The sequence below is a fragment of the Lutjanus erythropterus genome, chromosome 10 (genome assembly GCF_056507025.1).
Source record: "Lutjanus erythropterus isolate fLutEry1 chromosome 10, fLutEry1.hap2, whole genome shotgun sequence".
In the NCBI taxonomy this organism is placed as follows: domain Eukaryota; kingdom Metazoa; phylum Chordata; class Actinopteri; order Lutjaniformes; family Lutjanidae; genus Lutjanus; species Lutjanus erythropterus.
Window position 1 is genome coordinate 26869972 of NC_139326.1, and position 15390 is coordinate 26885361.

At 39.3% G+C, this 15390-nt stretch overlaps 1 protein-coding gene across 1 annotated transcript in view; it reads right to left on the bottom strand.

Moving 5' to 3' along the window:
• The window catches only part of pcsk5b (proprotein convertase subtilisin/kexin type 5b), a 98618-nt gene that overhangs the window by 63272 nt on the left and 19956 nt on the right, over window positions 1-15390 (bottom strand). The window contains exons 4-9 of the mRNA XM_084728823.1: window positions 13830-13973; window positions 12678-12754; window positions 8427-8515; window positions 7747-7919; window positions 3905-4117; window positions 1533-1633 (exon numbers count right to left, since the gene is read on the bottom strand). Coding sequence (XP_084584949.1) covers window positions 1533-1633; window positions 3905-4117; window positions 7747-7919; window positions 8427-8515; window positions 12678-12754; window positions 13830-13973 — 797 coding nt within the window. The remainder of the gene's footprint in view (window positions 1-1532; window positions 1634-3904; window positions 4118-7746; window positions 7920-8426; window positions 8516-12677; window positions 12755-13829; window positions 13974-15390) is intronic.

Sequence of the window (15390 nt, forward strand, 5' to 3'; positions counted from 1 at the left end):
AACTATGCTATGCTCTTCTATGCTGAGATGATGGGTTTGAACTAGGGCATGACCAGTTGTTGATTTTTTAGGGCCTATGCCAATTCTGACATTCGAGAGTAAAAAAATTGATATTGATATATCATCCGATATTCTTTATACAGAATATAACAAACAGAATATAGAATATATAGACCCCTTTTCTGTTGGTAAACAATATGATGTGTTTTGTGGGCAGAGCTTAGGTGGAGTCAGAAAAATTCCTTTAACATGTTAGCTAACACTAGCTAGCAAGTTTTGTTGGCTTGTGTTTTTTAACAATGGCTGTAGAAAAGTTTTTCTGAATATGCATAGTCACTCACTCTCCAGTGCCACGAGAATTACTTGAAAAAGATCACAGTAACCAATGACACCAGACTGATTGTCCTGTACACACTCACTCGGTGGATGGACCAGCTTTCAACAAATGCCATGTAGTTTGGGGATCTGATGAATATATCGTCCATTGCCAGTTGGTTTTTTGTGGCACGCGATTTTTGTTATTTTATTTTGCTAACTTAATGGTCTGCAGAGTGATGGGCGCTGCTCTGTGGCGCTCCACTCTGTTCCAGCTCATGACGCTGCTGTTGGCCAGAAGACAGTGCGCTGAGCCAGGAGGATGAGAGAGAGAGGAAAACACCCTGTAGAACCATAATGGTTTCACATCTAACCGGATAAATTAAGGGTTTATCTTGACCTAACCAGAATTGGTGATCGTTGGAACAGTGGAAAGATTGATGAAGACAGTTTTGGTGAGTTTTACTTTGTTTCTCTCTGTCAAATGTAAATGAAGTGTCTGAGTTAATGAGGCAATTAAAGCTCTGTGGATATGAAATGGAAGCAGGATATTTCACACTTTGGCGATAAACGTTATTAGCCAAAATTATTTCAGGTTACTGAAAAAGCAAGCTTTCACCAGTATTTTTAATTACTACGAATAACTATAATTTTTTTAAAAAACACACAAAAAGTGCAAAATATTTGCATATATTAAACCTGAATTAAGAGAAGAAAATCAAATATACATAGAATTCTACTTATAAAACTAACAAATGAAAACAATCTGAATTATATTTTGTTTAAAAAAAGCTTTCATATATCACGATACTGATGTAGACCAACATAGTTCTGATAGACCAATATCAGGCTCTAGTTCTAACCATTATATTCTCTAGCCCACCATCTAAGAGTACATTTACACTTGTTTTACTGCTCCAACTACACGCGAGAGGCTGATCTGTGCGCATTCATGTCCTGCAGGAGAGTCCATATAAAGTCCAGTTGGCCTGAATGGAGTGAATGGAGACATACCCTGTATGTCTTTGGTTTGTTTCTGCACACATTTTCTGGTATCTAAATGCATCACCACTGCTGACTTGGCATTGGTGTATCTGTGAGAAAATGTTTCACGTGTTCCCCGTTATAGATCACTGTGACCAGGGGACAAGAGGGCATTAGAAGGTAAGCAAGGGGCAAGGGGATGAAGTGAGAGGATGAGGTTAAGTGGATCTTACTTTGCCTCCAGGGCCAGAGCAATAATGGCAGCAGCCATGGGAGCTGAGGCCGATGTCCCTGTGTGACTGTCTGTACACCGATGTCTCAGGTCTGTTGTGATCTGTAAATAGAGGAGAGGAGAAGGGAGAGTGAAGACAGAGTTAGATGGGGATGGAAGAACGATGAAGAGGAATTGCAGGAATGAAGAAGGGCAGGGAGAAAAGACAGGAGAGGAGGGAGGAGTGAAAGACGAAAGAGGAGAAAACAGATGAAGGAGAGGAAGAGAGAGGAGAAAGCGGTGACAGTAATGGCAGGCAGGAAGGGAGAAAGACAAACAGACAGACAGAGAAGGATTGAAGTCACGAGGATCAGCAGGATTTAGACACACCTGAAACTCCTGAAACTCACATTCCAGCTTTGATACACTGCCTCACTACAGATAACACGCGCAGACACTTACACACAAGTCACAACGTACTAGTTTCCCCAAGAATTCAAGAAATCGATTCATTGCCCAAGGAAAAACAAAGGATAAAGAATAAGAAGGGATAAAAGAAAAGGTATAAAACTTGTTGTTAAAGCTCTGTATGTTCGCTTTGATTGTATGGATTTTAGACAGCCAACTAGTCGGACAGCTTGACAGTGAGTCAGCCAAGAAAAGCTTGGCTAACTTCCAGTCTGAGTCTTCATCAAAGGACCTTTCCTGGACCAAAAAGTTTGAGGGATTATCTGAAGACACACACACACACACACACACACACAGAATCTGAAATGCTTTAGTAAGTAGTGAAAGTGGTCCAATAGCATTTGAGTAGACAGGACAGTATGTGCTCAAGTACATTAGAGTGACATTCAGATATATGAGGTTCTACTGTAAGTGTACAAAGCCGGAGGGAAACTGTGAGGAGAGAGAGTGTGTGTGTGTGTGTGTGTGTGTGTGTGTGTGTGTGTGTGTGTGTGTGTGTGTGTGTGTGTGTGTGTGTGTGTGTGCGTGTGCTTGTCTCTAGCATCAATATGAGGAATGTAGCAAGACACTGCCAGACAAGCAAGCTCACAGAAGACAACTGTCACTGTCCATCTGAGAAGATCATGGAAGTGATTTTTGCAGATTTGGGTCACACCAGGCCACACAACTGGACCCACAAGCACATTCACACAAGGCCAAGTTAAAAGGATAGTTTTAATTTTTTTTGAAGTGGCGTCTATAATTAGTGTATTACATGCAGTAGATGGTGGTCAGCACACCTACAGTTTGGAGAAGCAGCAGGAGTAGTGAATATTGTGTTCTTCAAAGCAACCAGACTTCTTTGGCAAAAACAGTGATTTAACCTCAGCCAGTTAGTTTGTTTTTGTGACTTTGGCATTTTAAATGGTTAATATGGATACACTGAAGTCACACATTACAAACAAAAACTACAAAGAAGCTACAAAAAGCTACAAAAGTAATGAGAGCTGAATAAACAGACTTTTAAAAATGTCTCTCTCTTTCTCTCAACTTTTTCAGTGTGAAAAAGGTCAACTGCCTATTTTAGCAGGTATAACTGGATTTAAAAAACCTGCATGTATGCACTAATTTTGGTGTAAAAACTAACCAGTTGAGCCAGCGGTAGACCAGCAACTCCTGTGTTTTGCAAGACAAAATGACTGGTTTTGCCAAAAGTCTGGTGACTTTGGAGAGAACAACAACAACAACAGCGGTTTCCCATCAGGAAATTCAGGTAAAGCAGTGAAAATATTCTAAATATGGCATACATTTATATTGACATTGATTTTTAAGGTGGTCCTTTTTTTAGGTGTCTAAAATACATTTTTCTGCTGACCCCCTCCACAGCAATACATCGCTTAGCTTCCTACATCGGTACTCCTGCTACTTCTCCGAACTGTGCCAAAAGCCACTGCAGTAAGTTAAACACTGACTACGGACTATTGTTTGTGTTATTGTGACCTCAGTTTTTTAGAGGGTCAGCTTGGATTCACCAAAGTCACACAATAACAAATACAAAGTAACTGATTGAAGCAGCCATAGACCAGCAATTCCAGTGTTGTGCACGATAAAGTTAATGTTTTTGCCAATGGAGTCTGGTACTTCTTCCAACTGGTGGTGTGCCAGCCACTATCTACTATAGGCAATACATTGATTATGGATAAGGACTTCTTACCTGACTTCAGAAAATAAAAACTATACCTTTAATGCCAAATTTTTAAGCTCCAAATCAAATGTAAATTAATGGTATAGCACAAAATAATACAATCTGGACATCAGTGAGGAAGCAATAAGCATTCTGGCTGTGCAATAAAATAAGGCCATGGGAACTTTTGCTCCTTTCAAGAACGTGTGTGTATGAGTAAGTGTGCGGTTCTTGAAATCTACCATACACACTTCAATCCTTACAATCTTTCGGTCATAGTTCTCCCCGCTGCTGTAGGTGGTGGTCAGTGTGGACGAGCATTCCTCCAGGTACCAGGGCTTGCGTCCGCTCTCAGCCGTGCTGGATATAGAGATGGTGTAGATGGAGTTGGTGTAGCCGTCACAGGAGCAGTGGTCTCTGCTGCGGCCACCATTGCCTGAAGCCCATACAAAGATGGAACCGCGGCCTTTCCTCCCCTGACAGGAAAAGATGCAGAGAGGATACAGTAAGAAGCTGCAGATTTGGCTTAGTACTTACCAAACTAAGGGTAATTACTGCTCTTCAGACTTTGTTTTGGCTAAATGTTTTAAATGTCTGTCAGAAGAGGAGTAACAAGCTCTGTGTTCAGTGTGCAGAACTCATTGTATAAAGAAGAAAAGATCAACACCAGCAACAGTAAAAGACCCAGAAAAGATCAGTAGGCAGCAAAAACAGTACAAGTCCTCAGCAGTCCTGTGGGTGTGATTTGATCCAAGTTCAGTAACTATTATGTTTCATCTGGGCAAAACATAGTGAAGTTTTTTCCCTTTGAAAAGCTGGCATTGCTAAGTACTATGCTGTGTGAGTGAGTTTATTTTCATCCAGCAGAGGACACATTTACTAAATGACATCAGATTTAATGTATTACTAGAGCCAATACTTTCATACTAATAAGTTATAAGCCAGATAAAGGACATTACTCAAAAAGGTGTTTTTTTTTGTGAAGTACACTGCATTGCATCATGTCTTATACTTGAATTTAGCTTTATTTTTTTCCATTGGTTTTCAGAAGGAAGTGTGTTTGTACATTTTTTAAATGAGTTGAAAAAGATTAAATAATCTCCATCTTTTCTTTATTTTTATTCTTGAAGGGAATAATATTTTAAACCATTTTAAACTTACTCTTCCCGTAAGGCCAGGCAATCTCTGACTCCTATTTATTTGTTTATCTTTATTTATACTGTGCAATCATTGCTGTCTGGCTGCCTAGACAGTTTTTTTGTCATTTTGTTTATACTCTGTTCTATTTGTTTCATTATTTGTGTTTTTCAGTTCTGTACAAAACTGTCTGGCTGTTTTGTTCAATGCTCTTATGTTCTGAACTTTCAAGTCGGGTCAAAATGTATTTTTATAGCTCAATATCACAAATCACAATTTGCCTCAGGTGGTTTTACAATTTGTACAGAAAAGGTTATGTAAACAATGGTATTATCTGTATTTCTGTAAGACTCACAATCAGACATTAAAAGACCACAAAATGCCAGCATTGGAACTGACTTGATTGTGTTCAAACATGAAAAGGAAGGAAAGCAATAAAGCTATAAAACATGCCTGTAAAAAAAAAAAATCCATAGAGAAAATCATTAATTTGTATTTTTACAGCAAACACAACTAAGAGTTTTTACAGTGGTTTTATGAGCATGTTTTGCATTCTACCAAGTTTGGCAGAACGCTGCAGACATATGGACATTTGTTATAACTGAGGCCCATTACATGTGTAGCCAGACAGCTGTTTAATATTCAAATCTAGGTTAACAAAAGAGGTTACACAGTGCATTATAAAAACTCATTCCAGATGAATTCAGATAACTGGGAGGTCAGCTCAGAGTGAGATCACATTGACTCAAAGTGTAACTAAAGACCCCAACTCTTTTACTAATACAGTATTCAGCCTCTATTATTTTTCATTGGAAACCTTTTCATATCAAATGCCTTTTACTATTCCATTAGACTGGCTGAGTTGAAATGATCTAAACCTGAGCATTGTGGGGAGACACTAAGGAAATTACAGTCCTTGTGATGATGACCAACTGAGTTGTAAAAGCAAAGTTCATCCAGGAGTCAGCTAAAAGACATCTGACAAAGTGACTGGCGCTGCGATTCACACTGTTTATCAAGACACACACTCATAACACTTGTGCACACACACATAAACACACACACAGATATAAGGGAATAAAAGGTGGAATGGAGTTCTTCAAAAGGGGGCTTCTGTCAGGCAGCGATAAGCAAGTGGAGCCCCTCTGAGTGAGAGGGGGATCAGACAGGAGCAAACGCTGGCAGATGAGAGTGATGGAGAGGGCTTTGAAGAGCAGTTATCAAAACAAAGAAGAAGACAAAGAATGAGAAGGAGAGGAAAACAGTGAGTAGAGAGGACGGGGGGGTGAAGAAGGGGAGAGTAGTGAAACAGTGTGAAACTGATGGACAGCTCTCATCGTCAAAAGATCGAAAGAGAGCAAAGAAAAAAGGAAAAATGATTTATTGCTCAAAGAAACTGACTCTTCATGGCTGCAGTAGGCCATATTGCGATTTCAATAAGATTTCAATTAACTGTTCAGCCCTAATTTTTCCTTGATAAAATTGTTATGGGTTGATTTTCTGACAATTTTCAAATCACAGGAAAGAGGAAAAGGGCAAAAAGTGTGTTAAAATACCATCAAACACTGTCATGCTGAATATATGTCCAGGCCTATACATCATATTCTACAGACTTTAAAGAAAACATCTTTGTTTGGTACATATCCCCACAAAAATCACACCGTCATCATTGTAATATGTTTTTCAGTGGAAATGAGAATAATGATTTAAAAATTATCCTTCCCTCCGATCAGATATATGCTGTTTAGCCCTGGCAAAAAATCCAAATATTACAGATTTTTAACTTCTCATATGTGAGAATTTGCTGCTTTTCTCTGTTATTACATAAATCTAAATCAAATATTGATCAATTGCAGATTAATCAATGGGGAAAAGAATCCTTAGTTCTAGTCCTAAAATGTCTAAAAAGCACTGAAAGCAGTTTTTAAGAGTTTTAAGTTAAGAAATATTTGATGGACATCAGTTATAGTTAAAAGCTATATACACAGACAAGGTTAGTTTAATTAAAAACACTTATTGGTGGAAAAATGTTGTGCATTCACAGCATAGAGACACACAAGGAATAAAGCCAGGAAACACAAAAAAAACATGTCACACATACAGTAGCACAAGCCAGAGTACAACCCTCTCCACAGCTGTCAGTATATCTCTAGCACCTCAGCGCTCTGTGATAAACTGTCTCTTCTGAGTGTCACATAGGTACATGTTACACTCAGAAGCATGCCATCTGCACTCAGCTTCACAAGCGCGCGCGCACACACACACACATACACAAACAGCAGGGGGACATGCAAGCACATACACATGCCCAGCTCGTACCAGCTGGACAGATATCTCCCTCACCTCTGTCATCTAAAAAGGCCAGCCTGTCAGGAGTGACAAAGACTCCCTTCTACTCACACTCCGTACCTGTCTGTCCCTTTTTTCTTCTCTCTCTCTTCTGTTTTTTTGTGACATGCCACAGGCTCTCAGCTACCAGTCAGAATTTTTCGGTTTCTGTCTCACCTCCTCAGAGGTCTACATCTGCTTAACCAAAGGGCGGAAAGCCAGTTGTAGGAACTCTGTGAATGCGTAGATGTATGTGTGTTTGAGACAAGACCAGTAAATGACTTCACCCCTCTTAACCTCTGTTATAGCTTTTTCACTCCACTCAGCCAACAACACAGCACCAGCTTGTCGTTATGCAAATGAGCTATGAATATGTAAATGAATATATGCTAATAGAGCAGGGCTGCTCTCTAATGTCCAGAGGAGCTTCACAGGTAGAGATAGCCAGGCAGGACTTTGGGATATGAGAATATGAGCGTGAAACACACACTGCTTGGATTATGTGTTTGTGTGCGTGCGTGTGTGTGTTTTTATATCTTCTCTCACTACATGAATACCAATGTCAATGTCTCGGCTGAGCAATGAAGCACATGTTCATTGGTGCATGTTTCTGTGTGTATGTGTACATGCATGTGCCCACCATGCGGATGCCATTCTCGAAGGCCTGCCTGGCCAGAGATGCAGGTCCATCTACAGTCTTTCCATCATCATCAGGTCCCCAGCTGGCACTGTAGATGTCAATGTGTTGCGGCTGGAGGCTCAGAGACTTGGCCTCCACCATATCTGTTACATCTCCATCCAGCATTCGCACACCTGATACAAAAACACAGAAATAATGCATGCACAAACCCCCCACCCCACCCCACAAAATATATATATATATATATATCTCCTATGAATTTCCTCAGAACAGAGTGAAAAAGTGTAACACTATACTAGAGATGTTCTGATACTGATCCACACTTGTCCAGTACCAGTGCCTTAAAAAACAATTAGTTGTATGTGTACCTCAAAATCAATTTGCAACAATATTGTAGGGATGACTATTGGTGCTTTCAAAAAATGTTTTTTGATAAATTTTGATTTTGAGTTTTTGATTTTTGCTAAATAATCATCAGTGATGTGTATATGATGAGTAAGTGGGTACAGGCAAATAATAAAACAGCAAGAACAGTCCGCTATGTTCAGAAAATTACTCTTGACTTTACCGTAATGCAGCCTTTAAAAGCAGAAAAACACAACAATTCTACCAAACAGAATGCTTAATCAGCAAAGGTAAATACTCTTTCAGATAACAGACAAATACAACCAATCACTCACCTCCTATTCTGGCATTGTAGGCAATTCCCACAATGCAGTGGGAGTTGTTTGCGGTTGCAGCAACTTCGCCCGCACACCGTGTCCCATGTCTGAAGAAAGAGCCGGAATGATCAGCTTATTTACAAATCAAGAAAACACAAGTACACACAGGCAGAAGGCACACAAACTACCAGATAAACACGTAGCTTTTGAAGTGGAAAGCGAGGACACTAACATGTAAACACACATTTTCATGGATAAATGTGTACAAACCTGTTGAAGAAAAGCTAAACAAAATTATTTACATGTATTAAGTGTTACAAATGTAGCAAACACTATAAATATTTCTACAATTCTTGTTTTTTCTTCATAGCCCTGACAGAGAGGAAGCTCAGCAGCAGGGAGGTAGTTTTGTAACACAGACAGGAAAAATATGTTTGGAGTTCCTCAATGCCAATGATCCCAAAATGTAGAAACACACACAAACAGAGGCACAGGTTGGACCTTTTCTGACATTTAGTGCACCCAACATGAACATGGACACACACAAAAACAATATATTGATAGCTAAACCAATGTCCAACATCAGTGATAAGACTACTCACACTACTCTAACAACTAAACACACGCGCGCACACACCCACACACAACAGGGTAACATTCCACGAGTAACTGCAGTGGTGACAATCGGCCTGGGTCAGCAACCAGCGTAAACAAACATAAGTGTGTTTGCGTCCACCGCCTCCTCAAAAACACCACTTTCTGGATCGGCACAAGCACACACTCACACACACGCACCTCCTGCAGAGAACATCTGCATCACAACACCCCCCGGAAACAGCTCTGACCGCTACCATGGAAACCCAGCATCTAGCTATCGAAACCCCTGGGGAAGACACTCAGACTGAGGCAAATCCGTTTCACAGTAACCTGATGATTTCAGGTTAACATTTATTTAACAACATGATCAAAGGCTTTAAAAATATTGAGGCATCCCTGTCCTCACTTAGCTATGCTTTACAACATTCATGCATGGCAACTTCACCAAAAATGGTTATCCTTCTCGTCTCTTTCTACAATTAAATTAAATAAAACAAGCTCATATGTAGGAATTCAATGTCTTTTTTCACTTTTCTTCACCCACAATCTGTCACCCATTACAGTCCTCCACTGTTCACTGTGCTGTTGCAGAAGCACGGTTAAGTGCACAACACACACCTAATGGTTTTGAACACTTTTCTTTAACTTATCATGAAAATAGTGGAGTGTTTAGTGGAGTGATTTAAACCTGTCCTGCGAAATAAATCTTGACAACTGGTTAACTTGTGACTGAAGAAGTTTCCAGAGACCTTGACATCTTCCACACGTAAGAAGTAAGGATGTCTCAGGTACCAATACTTCTGTATGATGCCAAAATTCTGAAAAGGTAAAATTACTTGTTTTTCTTGCAATTCTTTCTGACCTGACAGGGGCAGGATATATGCCTCGGTGTGTTAGTCTGCCATTAAATGGCAAAGGAAGAAGAAAAATTCCTACAAGCACCGATAAACAACAACACCGTGAAGGATAGTGACAAGTGCAGCTGCAGTGACAGCCCCTCCTAAACTGCAAACTGTGCCATCAAACTCTTCATGTTAACATTACACTAACAACGTATCCAAAGTTCTCTCCTCATTATCCTGAAAAACACGTTAATATTAGCTCTGTCTGAGACAGCTGGCCTTGCTGTGTACTCAACTATGTTCCACAACATTTGCAATGGCTAAACGCCCAAGGCTACTGTGTTTAGGCTAACATAACGTAACCATAGTCTGCAGAAGCAGGCTACTGTCCAGACTCCTTACTGTTCAATCTGAGTCAGAGGTCAACTTATATTCAAAGTTCAGCAGCAGAAATCACTTTTGCACTCGTTACATTCCAGACATGGGCAGCATGTTCTCCTGACAGTGATTTGTATCAGGCTTAGTAAGCATCACCCTTAGTCTTTTGTCCCAGAAGCTCAGAAGAGATTTTATTTCAGGTGGCAAAGAAAAATTACAATGGTTAAATTTTATTATTGTATTTGTTTTTATCATGGTATCAAATCAAGAATCATGGAAATTCACTGATATTGGTATCAACAACCAAATTTCGGGTATTGTGAAATCCTGTTAAGCCTTTATTGAAGCTTGATTGAGGTGAATAGAGGAGCAACACAAAGGGAATAACAGTGACTGCCACCCAATTCTGAGGATGCCTGAGCATTCAACCTCAGCATTGGAAAATGTTTGCATGTCACGTGTTCTACTCCAATTCTGTTTGGACTAGTGTAGAATAAACTATTCTTCTCCCATCTTGCACTGGCCTACCATTTATAGCAATATAACACATTTCAAACTGTAAATACTCTTCAATGTTCTTAAGATTTACTTTAAATTCATATCCAAGATGTATAGACACCCTTTGTACAGAAGTGGAAACCTTCCTTTTACTCTTTTCAAAGCTGGAATGACCTCACAAGTTTACAGAAAAGATAACACAAATCAAACTCTGTGGTTTAAAGTATAACATATTAAATGGCTGCAAATCAGTGATAGGCCCCTTTGTCACAGTTAATGAGCCAAAATGCTGGCTCCCTCTTTCAAAACGCTTCAACAGTCTTCACTCAGTTCACTTCACTCCACTAATCCATAAAATCGTCTGTCTGGCTGTCTTTCCAGTCTTTGTGTTTGCCTGTATTTTCCATTTTCTACACATCTGTGTCGCAGTCACTCAGGGATCTCTCTGTGTTTCAAACACAATCATACAATGTTTGTGCAATGGATAATAATCAGTGGGAACAATACACAGTCACACACAACAATTATTCAAATGCAAACATATATTTTAACTTTCTGAAAGCTTCAAAGGATATAACCACTTAAATTTAATTTTACTGCTTTGTGGTACACGTCTGTTTTTGATGTGTATTTTGTCCTTGCTTTGGCAAGCGAAGTCAAAATTTAATATTTATTGGTTCTTTGTGAATCAATGCTTATTATAATTTCAGATTTTTTAAACATCCATAGATCTGCTAGTTTCAAATAGAGAAACCAACACTTTATTGCAAAACTGTCAGCAAGTTTTGTGATTACTTTCTGTCTTTTCAATAAAAGGGACGTCTAACTCAGACCTAACAGGAATTTCAATTTGTTTGTCATATAGATGATCTGTGGACAATATTTAAAAGTCACCAGACACAAAAAATGAATGGTAAAGCAATAGATAGATGCCGCTGCATCCAAATGTGTTACTTCAGAGAGTTGTATGGGAGATTGAGGCAGTGATAACGTACTTGCTTTCTTTCTCCAGCTTACATTAAGAGGCACAGCTGTTAGTGCCGCTTGTACACATTGACAACAACAGATTAAAATCCGCAAGCATTACGTCATTCTTGTTGCTATACAACACAATGTTTGACAACAATCCACTGTTTGCCAGATGTAGCTAAAGTTAGCGTTATTCCTCAGAAATCTCAAAGACCGTGTACTTCTTGCCTTTCAGGCATGATGACCAGTTTTAACTTGCTGGCCACCTCACATGAACCTTTCAAATCTATTCAGCTCCCATGAGAGATGTTACTGCCATGTTTTGATTAAACTAAAATGTCTTCAGTTTGTATATCCCATAAGAGAAACTGTTGTTAAATATAGTATACACAGAATAGTAATATGAAAAGTCAGACACTAAACAGTTTTTCTGTGCACACACATGATATCATAGTCATCTATGAATTCAGCCTTTAGAAGGAAATCAGCTCATTAAGCTGCATCTGTAGGCCTCATGTCTCTTTAAGACAATACATTACCAGCAGGGACTGAGCAACTGCCAAGGCACTTGGGCTGCTGCAGCCAAACACACATACACACACCAAAAATCACTCACTAAGCCAAACTGGCACAAGACAAGTGCCTGGACAAGCGAGTCTCCCTTTTTTTTCCCTCTTACACACATACACACACCAACTCTTCAAAATAGAAAAACCACAACCCACCCACAAATGTCACAATCAAATACACTAATGTAACTCATCGCACCCACAACAAGGTCAGGATTGAGCAAACACAAACATATTGAGGCACAGAGCTTCTGGTAAAAATCAATCAGTAACTCACTGACGCACAGAACAGCATTTGGCTGACTGTAACCCCAACACACAAAAGCCACATCCTAATTCTCACCGGAACCCTACTGTCACCGGTAAAATCACATATCTCTCCCCACTTAGATCTGGAATAGATTGTGTTTTCTTACTTGTTCTCATTGGTTGCATCATATCGAGGCATGGGATCCATATCGTTGCCATTAACATCGAAGCTGGCTTGAGAGTCCTGGAGGAGACACGGAGGTCAAAACAAGTACATCAAACACCAAATTGACAGTTATAATAACAATCACGGTAGAGAGAACATCAAAAAAGTAAATTCATTAAAAAAGTAGGTCCAACACTACCCATGCGTAGGTGTGTATATTAACAGACCTGTATAAAGAAGAAGCTTCTCTAACCCAATCAAACAGTTCGCATTAGCATCACTCTCAACAGTTTTGTAAATCGAATGCAATCAGAGTTAACTCAATCTGCTGCGCAGCTCGCCCTTCGGCATAAACAAATCCAGGCATTAAGAGTAGCTAATAACAGCAGCGCAGGCGCTGTCAAACAGGGTGTGAATCATTTTATCTGCATAGTTGATTGATGGCCTTACCTGCTGCCTCAGGCCAAGAAGTTGCTCTAACTATCTGGCCTTGGTCTGAGGTAGACATACCTCAGCAGGCACACTAAGTATGTGACCACAGACAAATAAACATGTACACACAGCACACCTGCACAGCAATGGGCTTGAGGAAGCTCCCCTTCAAAATGTAGGTTAATCCATGTGTCATGATTATCTTATCCAAATTGCAGTTTCAAAAGCTAGGTGATTCTTTGCTGTGCGTGATATGACTTAGTTACATGCTCAAAAGGACAATTTATTCCTACTAACTAATATCATCACAGTCAAAATATTCGCTTTCAGACAACTGTGATCCTGTTACATTGGATGTAACAATATATCAAATATCAATACCACACAGGACAATGACAGTATTTACTGTCATGTTAGATGGAGCATTTTTTGCACATTCTTAGGCTAGCTGCTTTTATTTTATTTTATTAAAGAAGGAAAGCAGAAGCACCTTAAGTGAAAAAGGAAAAAAATATATACATATGTGTAATATGTCTTCTTAATCAAGCACAAACCAAAAGCACAGACCCTCACTTACACCGACAGGTTATGTGTAAATTCCTATAGAAACTACTGACATATTCATTAAAAGTTTAATTTCACTGACAGGTCAAGACTCCAACATGCACACACACACACTGCTGCTCATAGCCGCCCTACATGCGCATACATACACACTCACGTAGTTCTGAAAGAGGTCTGGGTGGTTCCTCTCAATGCCGTCATCTAGTATGGTCACCACCACGTCTTTACCCGTGTAGCCCCTCTTCCACGCCCCCATGATGTTCATGTCCGACTGGCAGTTATGGACGTCGTCGTTACAGTGCTGGAGAGATGGTGGCAGGAGGTGAGGAGAGAGAAGGTGATGAAGGTGAGAGGCAGAGAAAATGAAACAAAATTCTTTGGCGTTCCTGCTAATGCACAACGTATAGGGACATCACAAAATCAAAAACACATATTTGTCCCCTGGCCTGTATTGCCATCTACATTTTTGGTGTGAGTTGCAGAGTTTTGGAGATATCAAGCATAGAGGTGTTTGCCTTCTCTCCAGTATAATGGGTTCATTAACAGGACTGAGTGTTAACTGAGAGAAGATTTGATGTACACTTACCTTTCTTTCCAGTAGAAAGAAAGTAGTTCTGATAGATTCTACTACAAAAAGAAAGTAGCTCCTACATGTAACTGCACAACAAGGTCTGTGGATTATCTTGAGTAACTGGGCCATGACTTTTGGACAAAAGTGTTTTTTGTCCTTTGATCACCACAAGCCAAGTCCAATTTAGTCTGATTATATTAGAGTGAAGGCAAACAAAACTTTAGAATCTTGCACCATAAAATCTAGACAGATAAATAGCACTACAGGTCAGGGCAAAAAGAATTTTCAAGTTTTGTGGTGAACTTTCCCTTGAAGCTTTATGAGTGTGCCTACACAATGAACATTTCCACTTAACTTACAGCAAGTGTGAGCGATACCATTTTTCATACTAAGACACATTCACTGATAAATCAAATCTTGCTTAAATAAAGTCTTAAAGTGAAATGTCAGACAGCTTGGTTAAATTAAAATATCTTAAGTCATGTGACACTGTTCAAATATAGAGTCCAAGTTGAAAAAAATAAATAGTTAGAGATTAGATCCACAGGTGTGTATTATTGTTACTGTATTGAACAATCTATGTGGAATTAATGAAAACCTCATCAATATCAGAGAGAGCAAACTACAAATTAGTTTCTTAATGTTACACTTCAATCTTTCAACCCTCCCAGGGTCCATTTTATTGGCTAAAGATTAACTATTCCTCACCTGGCATCAACCACTCACAAGACATAAACGTTACTTACAACAATTGATTTATTGTGCTATAGCTTATCTTTAATCTTAATGATATACTTAATTGTCCCCGTACGGAAATTCATCTTGGACTCTGCACACATATGAGTAAATTTATAACAATAACTTTATGTGTTATTTTATCAGGAATCTGATTGGCGTTGCCAATCCAATACATTTTATTGTGATTGTTTTTTCAGATACACTGCATGTGCCTCAAGCTGTTTGCGTACCAAACAGATATTTAGATGTGTGACTGTCAACCTAAAATGAATCTGATATGATTTTTAAGAGGAGGTTTCAATGAAGTCTTTTTACTACAGACTCAAACTTCTCTTAAGTCCCTAAAATCCAGGTTTCGTCTGGAAACTTGTATGCAATTTCAGTGGGATTGAAACTCAAGTCTAAGTCA